General features: G+C 39.3%; 1 protein-coding gene across 22 annotated transcripts in view; it reads right to left on the bottom strand.

The window, feature by feature from the left end:
- RBFOX1 (RNA binding fox-1 homolog 1) overlaps positions 1 to 15304 on the bottom strand; it is a 1157213-nt gene that overhangs the window by 557682 nt on the left and 584227 nt on the right. For 2 of the 22 annotated variants that reach the window (XM_032703689.1, XM_032703690.1), the window contains exon 2: positions 7529 to 7566. The exons of the other annotated variants lie outside the window; for them this stretch is intronic. In XM_032703689.1, coding sequence (XP_032559580.1) covers positions 7529 to 7566 — 38 coding nt within the window. The remainder of the gene's footprint in view (positions 1 to 7528; positions 7567 to 15304) is intronic. 22 annotated transcript variants of the gene reach the window in all.

Below are 15304 nucleotides of genomic sequence, written 5' to 3'. Positions count from 1 at the left end.
CAAATTAGGAAGGTTTCCCTTTTTATTTTCTTTTTTTTTATTTTTTCTATTATGCCTGCTATAAATGCTTCTAGCTATTGTGAAGACTTAGGTTTATCTGCACTTGGTTAATAATGAGAACACAGTAACACAATTTCAGCAAATCATGTTCCCACAAGGAGCAGCCATTCATCAACCAGCACTGCCATACCATAGGAACCACTCTAGATCCCTGTACAATTTAAAAAAAAAATAATCCTTTGGACAGATAACAGCATGAATGCAGAAAATGCAGTTGGAGTATCACAACTACCAAAGGAGAAAGAAAACCTTTCTGTCAGCAGTGGGACCCAGCACTGTCATAAAACAACTGGAGATCCTGCTGAAACCCAAGGATCCTTTAGGAATTACTCAACAACTCTGAATGGTCAAAATACTATTAAGTATTGAAGTACTTAATAGTACTCAGAGCACCTGCTGACCAAAGTAATATTGCTTATGATATTTCTTCTATGCTTGTTATCAGTTAATCTGAAAATGTCAGCAATGGCCTCCATCTCCTTCATCTTGAAAAGAAGGCAAAGCCTACCTTAATTACCTCTACCTAAATTACCTCTTACACTCTGTATAATATTCCTGTGGATTGTTATGGAAAAGATGTAAGTAAGTGCTGAAAGGCAGATGAACAAATATATTGTAATCACAGTAGGATGAGAGGTATACTGAGTTCAAATATCCATGGAATCCTCAGGGTTACCCAACACATTTAAAAATGTACTATAACTGCATAATGTGCCCAGTTATAAAGCTAAGTTTTCTCCTTGATTAAGTTAAAAGGAGCTGATGTGGCTGATTTCTCTGTGTGCAACCTCAATTTAAGTCAAATCTGCTGGTTTATGTGGTTCTCTGTACTCTTTCTTTTATCATATAAAGTATATTTTAAACAATGACAAAAAAACAAACAAAAAAACCAAGACAAAACAAAGAAACAAACCCAAAGCAACATCCAAACACACAGCTGATTTAGGGTTTAAAGTTCTACCTTTTAAAAAAAAAAACAACAGCATTTGCATTCTGACAAGCAATAAAATGCTAGTAATCAGAATCTTGGTAGGACACATAAAGCATGTAAATCATAGTCAATTATGGCTCAGAAGTTTTCAAGTATTTATTCAGTATTTGTAAGCAGGCAATTATTGTCACTTCCCTGTATCCAAAATAGCTCTTTTCTAAAACTCCTTTTCCTTATTACTTCATTGTGAGCTCTTCTGTGTATGCAGCACCTCAGCTGAGTCCCTGAATTATTACTAATCAAACAAATCATCTCTCTCCATGAACAAAAAGTACATTTCCTCTGATGGAGATTGCTGTTTCATTAGTTTGGCTTTCTTGTATACAATGTGTAATCACCCACGTTCTCTCACTGGGTGACCCACTGTCAAAATGGGGAATTTAAGCTTTGTAATTGTCTGGGATTGTAGAAGCAGCTCTGGTTCAGATATTCAGCTTTGTCTTATTAGTCCCACTCATACCGATTTTCCAAGAACTGATGACATATTTGTAAGCAATATTAAATGTCCTTCTCATCAAATTACAGTGTGTAGTCAATACTATTTCTTGTCATCTATCATACCTATCAAATCTCAAATGATAGAAATTCACTGATCCATCAAACCCAGCATCTAATTAAAACAATGAAGGGGTTTGAGAGAATGCTTTCTACATCTTTCAGAAAATATTAATACATTGCACTGAGGGCCAAGCAAAACAAGACTCTGAGAGACAAATGAGAAATTCTAAACCCCCTCACATAGCACTGCAGAAAACAAACAATAAAAAAATATCATCTGCCATGCCCAGGAAAAAAGAAACTCCTTGTTGAGATGGGATTACTTTTAAAACTTGTAAGACTGATGCCTTCCACACACTTGCTGATACAGCCCTAAAAGCTGTGATACATCACAACAAGCAGCATGGAGCTGGAGTTAAAACATTTTGGTTTTGTTTTTTTTTTCTTACATGTGTTGGGTTTGCTTTTCTAGTGCCTGGACACGCATGTAAAAGCCATATGTGTTAAGGTGTTAAAATGAACTCATTGTTTTTAAACCTTATACTCACAGCCTAAACTTATCTAATTTTTCATTTTAAAACTAAAATAAATGCAAATAGCCATTTTTAAAAGCTTTTAAGGATCAATAAATTATCAAAAGAAGATGAAAACAAGTAATGTAAGAGTTTGCCTTGTTTCATCATATTATCCATAAAAAAAGCACAAGTAGATTGAAGAAAACTTGTAACATAACCCACATTTTTAGATTAGACCTTTGCTATGATAATATTCTCCATTAGAACTATAATTCTATTGTATTTGACTGAAAACAGCCCAGGCTTATGTCAACACATGCAGCAGATTCTTCTCTACAGAGACTGATGGTAGGTATACATTCAAAATATATTGCAAATTATATTTGAGACATGGGAATCTTGTGAAGCACCTGTTAAGGCCAGGAATTCAAATCTGCTCTGCGGCTGAAGGAACAACTTAGCCTTCCTGCACCTTTGAAATAATGTTTTCTAAGAAATTAATAAATTTCTAAGAAATGAAATGACTCAAAAAGAAAATAACGTGCAGTAACAAAGCAGATACTGATTTTTTACTTCTAATCTCATCAGGACCATCCTCAAACCCTAATTTAACCACAGCTAGGCCAGTCTCCAGAGCAGACACCCTTGGAGTTTGCTTCACCAGCAAAAACTTGTTTTTGCAAAACCTGTTTTCTGAATTAACTTCCCCCCCCTCTAGTTTTTGAATATCCTGGTTGTCCATAACTTATTGCCTTTAAACCTTCTCACCTGATGCAACACATACAACTGCCCAGGATTAAACAACCAAATGTGTAGGTAGTACTTTCATTCCTGTTGCAATAAAAGTCTGTCTAAAATGGAATGAACTAACTCTAGAAAACGAATTAGCTAAGCACCACATGCCCTCTAGCCATTTATTACGTGAGTAAAAGAATACTTCTACCTCTGATTTACAACTACTTCAACCTCAAGGATTCTTTAAGAAACAAAACAAAACAACCTTTTACTTTCGTAGAAACAAACACTGTAAAACACTGTTAAATTTATGTCTGTGAAACAAAGGAAGAAAACACTTTTCCCCCAAGTTATGATTCCTATTGTTCCCTCAAAGACCTTTTCTCTGCTTCCTATCACAAAACACTGTAAAATATTTTTATGGCAGTCCTCTCCTTTGCCTTATGGCAGAGATTGTCTCCCAGTTCATTCAGAACCATGATCTCAGAGGTCTTTTCCAGTCTTTAAGACTCTGTACTTCTACAAATATCAAAAGCAGGTAAAAAAGAATGGGCTATTGATTACCTTGGCCAAATTTTTAAATTCAAATGTATTGAGAGTTAAACCTGTGCAATCCTGTAATGGAAAAGAATGGGAGAGGGGGAGAAAAAGTGTGTCAAAGAATCATTTTGCATTTTTTAAAATTCATTATTGTACCACAGTCTGATGTTGTGAAAACCAGCATGAAAAGTGAAATGCAAAGTGTTGCTAACAAAGCTGTGAGATGAGGCTATTCTGGTAATGTTTGGGTTTGGGTTTTTTTGCTAATTTTTTTTTTGCTAAAATCCTTAAATTATTGAAGAACAGCTATTTAATACAAATGAAAAAAAAAAAAAAGAAAACACTTGTAGCAATTAATGTGTTTATGTTGTGCTTGGAAGGAAGGAACAACATTTTACAGTAATTTCCTTGTGAGAAGGTCATTTTCCACGCTGCAATTGCAGCTGCATCGTAGATCTAATAGATTTGCCTGTAATGGAAAAAAAATGTAACTTTTACTAATAGTGGATGTACCAGTCAGACACAGACAGCTGGAACAGCAGGCACTGACACAGATGAAATGTGTGAGTTAGAAGGTGAAATCTGCTGTACATGCTCCCTCCTCTGAGCTGATGCTGGGGGCTACAACAGCCTTTCTCACTCCCAGGGGAGTTTTCACCATGTATGCAGCTTGCAAAGGTTTTATGGTTTTGTAAAAGATTTCATGTCCTAATTTAATTGTCACAGTTCCAGGCCTTTTCTGACTCCTTGCAAGCCCCAAGAGGCAGCCCACTCAAATTTCAAGCCTCCAACCATAACCTTTCTTAAGCTGCCTCCCACCAGACAGAGGATTTGATTACAATTCACTTCTGCTACCGCAGCAAACCTGACACCAGCTCAGCATTTGCAGTTCTCCACTGTGGAAAGGACAGCACTGGTGACTGGCAATAACAACTCCATCAACTCCCCAGAACAGGGCACCAGCTATTTAGGACAAGCCCAGGGCTGAGCAAACACATAACTCAATCTACATGTTCTCCCATGTTTACCCAGCACTTCCCAATGGTTGCTTATAATGCTGTCAGGCCTAGAAAAATAGCAAATAACACACTATTTGTTCCCATCAGTGTGCTTTTTGTTTCATGGAATTTCTTGGTTTAATATCCTTACTGCTACCGGAATATATTCGATTAAATTTAATTTAAAGGGTTTCTTGAAATTAAATTTCACGCCAGGTAGCAACAGGGGCAGAATCCCTTTAGAGTCTGGAATTTCAGTCACTTACATCATTCTTCTCTTCCCCACAATGATTTCACAGGTTCTGCAGGAACCAAAATACAATCTCTGGTCCATCCAAACCTTAACAAACCTGATACAGCAGACTCAAAGATATAATTGTCCCTATTACATTGATACAAATGTTGATAAGGAATCTGCACATACATTTGTTTCTAGAATGTCACTTCAAGTCTTCTCTGCTTGGATGCTAAACCACCTCTGACATGGACAGGATTTCATTTTCTTCCCCAAAACAACAAGACACATGCACAAGTCCAGATTTAAAATGCTGGGGAGAAACCTGGTACACAAACACAACAGATTTCTTCTTGGTTCACATAGACTTGCTCATCACAGCTTAAAAACATCTCTGACTATCAATACAAGGGTAGAAGGGAAGAGTGAAAGACAACAGGAGGGAAGGAGAGGAAGAGAAAAGCCACCATTCCCACTAAATAAATACAGAAATCTGATATTTGCAGTAAACATAAACCAGACAAACCGTCCACGATAGTGGAACAAAGAAACAGGCTTTGGAGTTTATAGTAATTGGCAGAGCAATTAATAAGACATATAGCACATGGTAAAATCAGCTCTGCCATCTGTGTCAATTGTCCCCGAGTGGAAGCTGTGCATGTTTGCCATGTTCATCAGCATTAAGATTGCTACTCCATGCCAGTCTTATTTTATAGGCTCCTATTTGTTCCAATGCTAAAATTCTATCAGCATTTCTATTTAAAACTTCTCATACAATACCAAAAACTCCAACACAACACATAAAAACACCCAGTACTGGAATTTTGGCTAACCTTAGAGCCTTCAGGGCAATTAACATCCTTTGTTGGGTTTATAAATTGATTGCATAATTATTTACAAATTAATACATTTGTTAAAAATGCTGCTTGTAACAGGTTATACTGTAAAAGCAGCAGAAGTAGAAGTGGCTTCTCTGAAGTATATTTAAGATCTGAGACAGAAAAAAGTATAATACACTTTAAACTAGAACATCAAGATCGCAAGCAACAGAAAATAATATTGTTTCTCTTTAAAATTCCTAAATAATTGTAAGGGGGCGTTATCCAGCCTTCTCTTATTTTCAAATACCCTGTAGTGATAATGTCTCCAGCAAAAGGGAGCAGTTATAGCCAGTACAATCAGTCCCACTCCTTTACAAACAGGATCTGAATTATTTCCAATCACCAAGATTGGTTTGTTTGGCCTGAAATGCCATCTGCCCTCTCTCTGCTTGATGCTGAGCCACAGGCAAATGACTGGTGACAACCTTCAAGGGAGTCAAGAGTTGGCTCAAGAGCTGCAGGTTGGCACAGTGATGTTTATATACAGAGTTCTCTTGTCACTACTGAACTGCTCCTCCTTCTTATAGCATTGAGTACACACACACACACATATATATATATCTGTGAATATGTTCTTTTGTAAATCCACATTTTTCTTTTCCCTGATAGTTGGGTTAACTGAGTAATAACAGCTACTTGGAGACAGATTAATTAAGATTTTCCTGGTAGCCTCTGTCTCAGGAATCACGAGGCAGTTGAGTTTTTGCAATTATTAGTGTGAGCAAGAGCTTCACATGAAACTCCCTCACACTGAGGGCAAAACAAACCCCTGAGAAGGCACAAGAGAGATGATTTGGTTTCATGAGGGAAAAGCTACTTTGGGGGAGCTCCTGTAGAACTTCCCACTTCATGAGTCACAGGGACTTGTCACAGAATTTATTTCTGCAAACACCAGAGGACGACTGTCTTTAAATCAGACACGTTAAATGCACCACATCTCTTCAAAGGCAGTTATGTTCTGTAACACCTACACATCCAAAATAAATCAGCTTTCTTACCTCACTGGTGTCAACAATGTAAGCCCCAGAGAACAAGGAGAAAGGATAATGCTGGCCTCTGCCAAAATACTTATTAATTACATTGTCTTTCAGATGCTTCCCTTGTTGAAAGGCTGTTTGGTGCCATATGAAATAAGGAATAACACATAGTCTCTCATAAAATGTTTAAGACACTGAGCAATAATTTGGAAATTGCCCTTAATTTTCACTTGTTTTTCACTGAAGCAATGTTCAAAATATTAAATAAAGGAGGGAAATTTCCTATCTGTTAAGCTTTCTCTGCACAGAGATCCTGCTGAACCACCCGAAGGAGAATCTAATCTAAGGTCAAAAAGGTGACTCTGCTGTGACTGTATTAAACTGCTGACCACCCCACTGAGACTGTCAATAAAAGTAGCTGATGGTGCCAGTTGTGCCACTTTTTGCATAGTGGGCATCTGCCCGTTACCAGGTGATAGAAAACCTCAGCTCATTTCAGACGTGAAACTGGAGAGCGGTCATCTGGTAACAGATTTTTATTACCACCAGGAGTGTATTTGAATTCAAAGTAATGACCTGGAAGCACAAAATTCCATATTCTGTAATCCCACAAGCCATGCAATTCTCCCTCTTGAGTTGCTATTGAGTATCTCTATAGCTTCCTCTGCTGTTCCTGATTTAATAGAACACCATCAACAAACCTCCTCAGTGAGCGGGGTCACGGCAAGATTTACAGTGCTTTTTCACAGGACTGCAGGTGAATTTATTTTACCCAATATATCCATTTAGATCCATTTTCCTCACAACATTATTCTTCCAAGACAACTTAGCAAGTTCTTCAGCATCAGATAAAAGTCGAGCTAAGTGGTGCAGAGATGCCAAGGTGTCCTGCACGACCTTAGCCAGAAGTTTAAGCGCAGGATAAAAGTGAGAACTGAACCTAGAGCCAACCACCACAGCTGTCTTTGCTAAACATCAAGGAGACAAATGTTGCTCCTCAGGCATGTTTCTTCACTAGACTGATACCCAACTTCTTCTGGGTTCCATTGAGCAAGCAAGGATTGCAGCAATATACTGAAGGAAAGCAGTGTCACTCACCAACACCCAATGCACTATGTGAGAAAGCTCTAGGCGTCCTGCAATGACATTAATGGACAGGCATTAATGGGAAAAGCAGAAGAAGTTGTATAGATAGGCATATATACAGTCTGTTACTGAATACTGGCCACATTCATCCTAAATCATGGTCAAGGGCACTGGCCTTCACTCGCCCTTACCCTTCTGCTCGTACACATACCAACCCCAATTTGCTTTTTCTGCCCTCCAGGGTGTCACACACACAGAGGTTCTGTCAGAAATCTCACTGAGCAGGACCTCCAAATTATTGGGAAGTTATGGGGAGAACTTACAGCAGCATCCCAATGCCTAAAGGGGCTCCAAGAGAGCTGGAGAGGGACTTCTAACAAGGGCATGTAGTAACAGGACAAGGGGAAATGCCAGAGGGCAGGGTTAGATGGGATATTGGGGAGGAATTCTTCCCTGTGAGGGTGGTGAGGCCCTGGCACAGGTTGCCCAGAGAAGCTGTGGCTGCCCCATCCCTGGAAGCGTCCAAGGCCAGGCTGGATGGGGCTGGGGAGCAACCTGGGATACTGGAAGGGTGTCCCTGCCCATGGCACAGGGTGGAATAAGATGACTTTAAGGTCCCTTCCAACCAAATCAATCTGTGATTTCATAATTCTGTGATTTAACCCGTCTCAAATCAAATCCCTGTGTACTAGCTGTGAGTTAATAAATTAACCTGGTTTTATAAAGCATTTCTTCTAAATATTTGGCCTCTGATTTTACAGTTACAGACAAAATATCAAATAATGAAACTCTTCTTTCCACGAACACTCAATACACAACAGAACTGATTAGCTTTCAATATTATGAAATAAAACTGCTCAATGTTCCAGCTTCTTATTTTGCAAATAAAAACAAGTTGCCGAAAAAAAACATAAATTTTGGCACCATATCGACCCAATTAAACCTCCATTTCAGTAGAACTCAAAACACAGCCAAAAATAATCTAATTGAGCTATAATAAAACTGGATTTGTTATTCTGTGGTGGCGAGAATGACGTCAAAATGGTTTCAAAATGGCCAGATAACTAAACAAGATTAAAAAGCATAACTTTACAACCAAAGCTGAGATAATGAGAAAACACAGAAACACCCAACTTGAAGAATGCCCTTACTCTGTGGTTCTCTGGAGGCACTAAGGAGTGGAGGAAACCCCTGACTAGAAGTTTCCAGAATGGCTCAAGGTGAAGAAGAACTCATCAGGCAGCCACAAACATCCCTGTACTGAAGAGGGATGCAAGACCCTTCAGCCTCTGTGAGGATAAAGCAGTGGAAAGAACAACTATAAAGTCCCACTGACCTCTAAACTTCTAGAGGACTTAAACACGGATGGAGAACAGTCCTCCTAAAACAGAACAGGAAACACAATGTTATGCATATTCATAGAGTAGATCTAACTTTTGGAGCTGCTGATAATGGAAACAAAGATAAAAGAATCCCCAGAGCAAAGAAGACACCTGAATGAAATAAATGTCCCTGATATGAAACCTTTGATCATTGTCCAGAAGCTGGAAAACAAAACTGCCTGTGACCCTCAACAGAGGCACCAGGATGCCAAGATCGGCAGAGAGAAGTTTTCTTGGGGAAAGAAGTAGGCCAGAAAAGAACTTAAAGAGGACATGGAGGCTGCTGAAACTTCAGGGAACAAAACAAAACAAAACAAACAAACAAAAAAAGAAACAAAAAAGACTGGACCAGAATAAAGCACCATTTGGGAGGAAACCAGAGGGTTTTATCCAAAAAAGATTAGCTGAATGTTCTTAATGAACTAGGTCTCCCAGCAGAGGCAATGCAACCTGTGACACAGTTCTGTCCTGAGTGTCAAACTGTATTCACATGAAAGACTGGTTATTAAACATTAATATGAAACCCTCAGCAATTAAATATTTTTTTTTTTAATATCAGATAATCACCCACAGAAGACATTCAAGCTTTTTTCCGCTTATCTTGATAATATAAGGACCCGAAATGTACTACAACAGCCTTCTTTTGTATCTATTTATGTATGATATGATTCCTTCTCTTATATATGTACTTACAGGTATGTACATACAAGTGTGTGTAGTAAATACTGTGTATTAATCAGTATTTATCACCCCTAAAACTGAAAAACTTCACAGGACAGGAATATACAAGAGAAAAGAGAAATCAAACTGAACAATGCAGAGACTGGTGAGGTACGTGCTCGGTTTTGAGGCATTTTTTTGGTAACTTATTTAGCAAAAATGATTGAACATTTTGGGCACAGCTGCCTTTTTAAAGACTCAGCATCCCCAGCCTCTTCCCTAATGTGCAAGGGTAACAGTGCTCATCCCTCAAGACCTCGCCCTAGCGTATTTCAGAAATTATATTCCTGATGTTCACGAATTTATATAAAACACAGTGGGAAAAGGAACAGAAACACTTTAAAAAAGGCACTCAGATAAAAGAGGAGTCTTTTTCTAGTTGATAAATGCATCCAGTAGCATTTCTTTATGTAATCCCTCTTCAGGACAGCAGAAAGGAAGTCACTGAAGAATTATTTTTTAAAACAGATAAAACACGAATCATTTAATCTTAAAATTACATAACATAAATGCAAATTAATCAGCATCTTTAGACAACTGTACAGTTGACAAAGTGGCTCTTAAAGTCAGAAGATACCAGAGCTGTTAAGCAGTTCTTTGTTACACTGGCTGTAACCCTTAATATTTCTCAAACCACCATGAGAAAAGCCGTAGACATTTATATCCATTAAAGGAAAAAGCCATGGTGGGGATGTGAGAGTGCATTGGTTCCCCTCTAATCGATAGGTTACTTGTTCAATAGAGGGCATACATTACTTTTACTCCAAGACAAATACATTGGAAGTTATGTTTTGTCTCTGTCACTGAACAGCTCTTTCTCATCCCAGCTCTTGTTGCTCTTCCCTTCCAGAGAGTAACGAGCCCAGGACTTTTTGATGACTAAGGGGAGCCTTCATTTTTCAGAAAAAATGACTGTCCCTCGTCTGACACAAAACACCACTTAAGGATGAAGCAGTGGTATCAAAGGTGCAATAGAAGCAAAAGGCAAGGGGAAAAAAAAATAAATTCCAGTGCAGTCCCTGTTTCTTTGGGGAGTAACCATTTAACTCTGTTTCCTGAGAGACTGGGGAAAACTGTACAGGTAGACAGCAAAGGCTTGGGAGAAAACAAGTGCAACCAGCTAAGAAAGGCCCAGAAGCTGGGTGAAAGTGGCAGTACAGACAAAAAGATCAATTTTAAGATGGAGAAAATTAAGAGACTCTCTTACTTCTAACAGTATCCCCCTGCCCCTCCTTCCTTTCCCACTTCTCTCCTTCCTCCCAGAAGGAAAACATGCCTGAGCTGTTCACAACATCAGATGTTTTTTTTGTGTGAGTACAGAACCTGGGTTTGGCTCACAGGATCCCTGGTGAAGGCTGAAACACTGACAAGAGTATAAAAGGGATCCACAGCACCATGTTCTAACACAACTGAAGCTGCAAAACAAAAAGGAGAAGGGGAAGAAAAAGCCAAAAAGAAAAGGGAAGAAAACGAAAGGGGGGAAAAAACAGGAAATAAAAAAGCCTTCCGTGGACTGAGGAAGGTTTACTTCAGTCACTAATAAGCTTTGGAACACAGTCAGAGCACCCAGCAGGACAAGTTGTCAAATCAACAACCATTACAAGGAGCAGCACCAGCCCCATCCCGGGCAGAGCAGGGAGAGGGTTCAATTAACAAGTCTCAGCTCTGTGCCCTGCCCGGGAAGGGCAAGGTAGAGAAGCAGAATGCACCACAGTGTTCTCTCTCTCATCTGGAGGGAGAACAATACTATGCAGATCCACTCACTGGAGAACTGCTGGCTCCCTGCTAAGTATTTACTTGAAGCAGAGCTCCCTCAGCGCTTCTGACTGCACAGGCATTGGAAAGCTGCAAACACACAGAATTATAAAAAACACTGAGCAGCACGAAACTTGTATGAGATCTTGAATAAATTAAAATAGAGCTCAGGTTCGCTGAAGACTCAGTCAGTCTGCAACATTACCATGAATGTTTTAGGCTTAAATTAAAAAAAAAAAATAATAAAAAAAAAAAGAGGTAAAAATTGTGACTGATACCACAAAAAGCAAGAGGTAACGAACTGACAAGTGCCCAGAGGTAGAACTGGCTCAAGCCAGCTTTGACTGATTCATGACAGGCTAAAAAGAGTGTCCACCACAAATGCTACCAATTCCTTAAAATCAGTGCAGAGCTTCAAGTTACACACGGGATTTTATGTTAGCAGAAAGGACTAACACCTACATTTATTACAGTTCTTCCAAAGAAAAGATCACATGGGTGAGAGAAGAGGGAAAGGCTGCATACAGGAAAGGTGGAAGTAAAGCAATGGTCAGGAAAGAGAAATATTTGAGCCCATCATTGAAAAACAGCTCATTATTTTCTCTTGCAATCCATGATCTCAGTAAGGGCTCCCTGACATTAATGAACAGGCAATCCACTCAAACCTTCCCGTCAGCCTTTCCTTCGGGCTCTGCTAATGCCTTACCCATTTCTGACCTTTGGGCTTTGCAGGAATGAAAGTCCCTGGGAGAGTTCAAGGCATTTGTGCAGGCCAGGAACGTGGTTCAAAGGGGCAGTGCTGCCCCTCTCCTGCTCAGCAGTGCTCCAACATCCCTGGGCAAGGGCTGCTGCAATCAAAGGGACCTGCGAGTCCTGTATCACAGTCAGCCACAACCACCAGCAAGGCTATTTAATACAAGAAACCATTTTAATGCTTATTTGTGTCACCCTGAAGAGCCCTTTCCTTTCCCCCATTCCAACCACTGCATCCTACCAGTTCACCACGGTGCCAACTCCACATGCTGGAGAGGGAATGGTTAAAAGTTGTTATCACAGATCAGTCCTAAAGTCTTTAAAAAAAAATTAAAAAAAAAAAAACCAGTAGATGGAAGATTCCATCATTATCACCACTTTATATCAGTACTTTGATTTATGACCAGTATCTGTAGCACAGTACAAACAGTGCCTTTAAACACCTGCAAGCTAAAAGTAGAAATCTAAAATGCAGCTTTATTGAGAAAATAAGAGCAACTGGGATCCACTGGGGAGCAACATTCCCAAACTGACACCCACCACTTGCCCAGAGATGCAGTGTGCACCCATTCCTCAGATTCCTGCTCCCACACAACATCCCAGCTCAGCCTCAGGTGGATGCAAATTCCTCATGTATTGATCCTGTTACATTAGAGTAATATCAGTATTTGCTCGCAACCCACCCTATCTGATATCTCTCTTTTTTTAGTTTTTATAGGTGCAGAATGTTATGGTCAAGCAAAACAATCCCAAAGTTACAAAGAACTTGGGGAAAACCCAAACCCTGTAAAATAAAGGGGTTTAAATAAGTGTGTAGCATGGTGCACAATTATGTACTGCAACGTATTTTGAATGGCAAGTGCACAGGAACTAAGGGATTGAGTGAAAGAAAAATTTATCTTTTAGCTTAAAAAGTGCATTTCCTAACAAGTGTTTTACTGCCACAAAATGTGTGTCTCCAAGACAGGATGTAACACTACGAAAGTGAGCTGACTGAAGAGTAGCTTAGCAGACAAAGGCAAAAAAATTCAAATATATTTCTGATTTATTTTATTGCACTCTGTACTCAGGGAAGACTTTGAAAGATGTGTAATGATACTCTGAGAGCCAGGGGATGTGTCTGCATGTTCTGTGTGTACAAAGGGGCTGCATATGAGCACCACCACCAGCACAACCCGGCACTGGGACGAAACATGGATCAAAATATTGTGCTTTATCCCTGAATCAGAGATGCTCCCATAGCTTTTTGTTTTCTGTGTGTCTCAGTCACAATTACCCAAGAATAAATTCTAGAGCTAAAACATCTTTCACAACTCCTGTTGACCAGGAGAGCTATGCTGAAAATGTTATTTTTTTCTGTCACTTAGATTATGTTTTAATATAACTTTAGTGCTTCTAAACAGTAGAATCTGAGGCATGGTTTGTTGCAAGTGAGGTCTAATTTCATCCTGGCTGACCCAGTGCTGCACTTCATGTCTCTCTGACAATTTAGACACTTTTCTCCCTTTGCTGCTACATGAGATTTTTATGTCCAGATGATTAGTTTAGCATTAGTGGTTAGAGGCTTAGTTCATTTTGAGCAGAGCATGGATGTTAGACCATAGCTGCTGTCCTTTATGAGCATTAACAAGAGGTGCAAGCAGACACAGTGATGCATTAGTTTTGTTGGAAGCATCCTAAAAATTCAAGCCAAGTCTTCCAGTTCCTGTTCTCAAAAAACCCTGGTACTGGAATACATCAGATGGTGAGGATGATGCCCTGTATCAAACAGTGAATGCAGTAACAACCCTCTCAGTAACTGAATTTCCTTTCAATATTATTTTATTCACTCTTGCTTTCTCTTTTTACTGTCATTGATTTCCTTCCTTCTATTATTTCTGACTGGAAATCTGCAATTCCCTTTCATATCCCGAACCAATGCTTTGTTGATCTCATTATTTACTGCATTTCTGACCTGCATGTCTTCCTATTGCAAAATCAATACAGGATTTGGATTTTAAATAAAAAGTTGAGTGCTAACAGTGCTTTATTCTGTAGCTAATGGCAGTGCCATATTATTACTTTTTATGCCCAATAAAAAATAAGAAACTGCCAACTATTGTAGCCAAGGCAAAATCACAGCAAGATTCTCAAAAATAAACCTTGAAAGCCCAAAGTGCACATGATGAACCCCATGGCTGACTTTACCATCCATGTTACTGAGTTTTATCTACATGTCCTGGTCATTAATGTTACAAACTGGGGTTTAATGCAGTGATCATCTAATGTTTTAGCAATACTTCTACAGAAGAGAAAAACCAGCTTGAACCCCAGAATATTCTAATGAAGCACAGCAGGGAAATTATAGTGAACAAAAACATAAAGAGCAAGGGACTAGGGAGAATAACACAATATTCCAGTGGGCATGTGGACCCCCCTGCCAAAACACAAGAAAAATGGGATTTTGCATAAAACAATTGGCAAAAAAATTAGACCAAGGCAGCTGGGGAGGCTGGGAAGGTGGATCACTGCTCGGGCTCTGGAGCAGGGGAGGAGGAGAAAGCAGCTGGTTTAGGCAGCAGAGCAGAAGAGGTTCACTCAAGGGTGAGTGATGACACTTTTAGGAGAACGATGACATTTTTTAGGAGAAAGTGAAAGAGAAGCTGGGATGCTCAAACAACCAGGGAAGATCTTCGCTGATAAACAGAAGTTTAACACATTGTTTGGAGTTTTGTGACTATGTTCTGTTGGTTAAAATAAATGTAAAAATGTGTGAGAGCAATTCCCCTGAGAAAACTGTCCAGGAACTCAAGAGGGTTCATAGGTCCAGCAAAGAAATTACCCAAACATTTAGCTACACACATATACCTGTGTCTGGGTGCATATACACACACACACACATACACCTGTGCATTTTTACATGTACTCTACAGCCTTGTACAGACATCTGGTGAAGCTTAATTAACAAGTAAATTGTCATAATAATCATATTATACAACTGTGGAAATATCCAGCCCCCCAGATCTTGTTTGATTGGCACCTTCCATCACTGATATGAAAGTAAACCTGCCTATATCCCCTTTTTTGGGGTTTATTCAAGCAAACAGATCTTTAAGTGACTTTGTTTATATTTTGCATATGTACCTCAAATTGCTGTTTCAATACTCAGAGTCAATTCACTAAGTCTCAGTGCTGTGTT

This window comes from Chiroxiphia lanceolata, chromosome 16 (assembly GCF_009829145.1).
Source record: "Chiroxiphia lanceolata isolate bChiLan1 chromosome 16, bChiLan1.pri, whole genome shotgun sequence".
Taxonomy (NCBI): Eukaryota; Metazoa; Chordata; class Aves; order Passeriformes; family Pipridae; genus Chiroxiphia; species Chiroxiphia lanceolata.
This window is presented reverse-complemented; position numbering and strand designations above follow the sequence as displayed.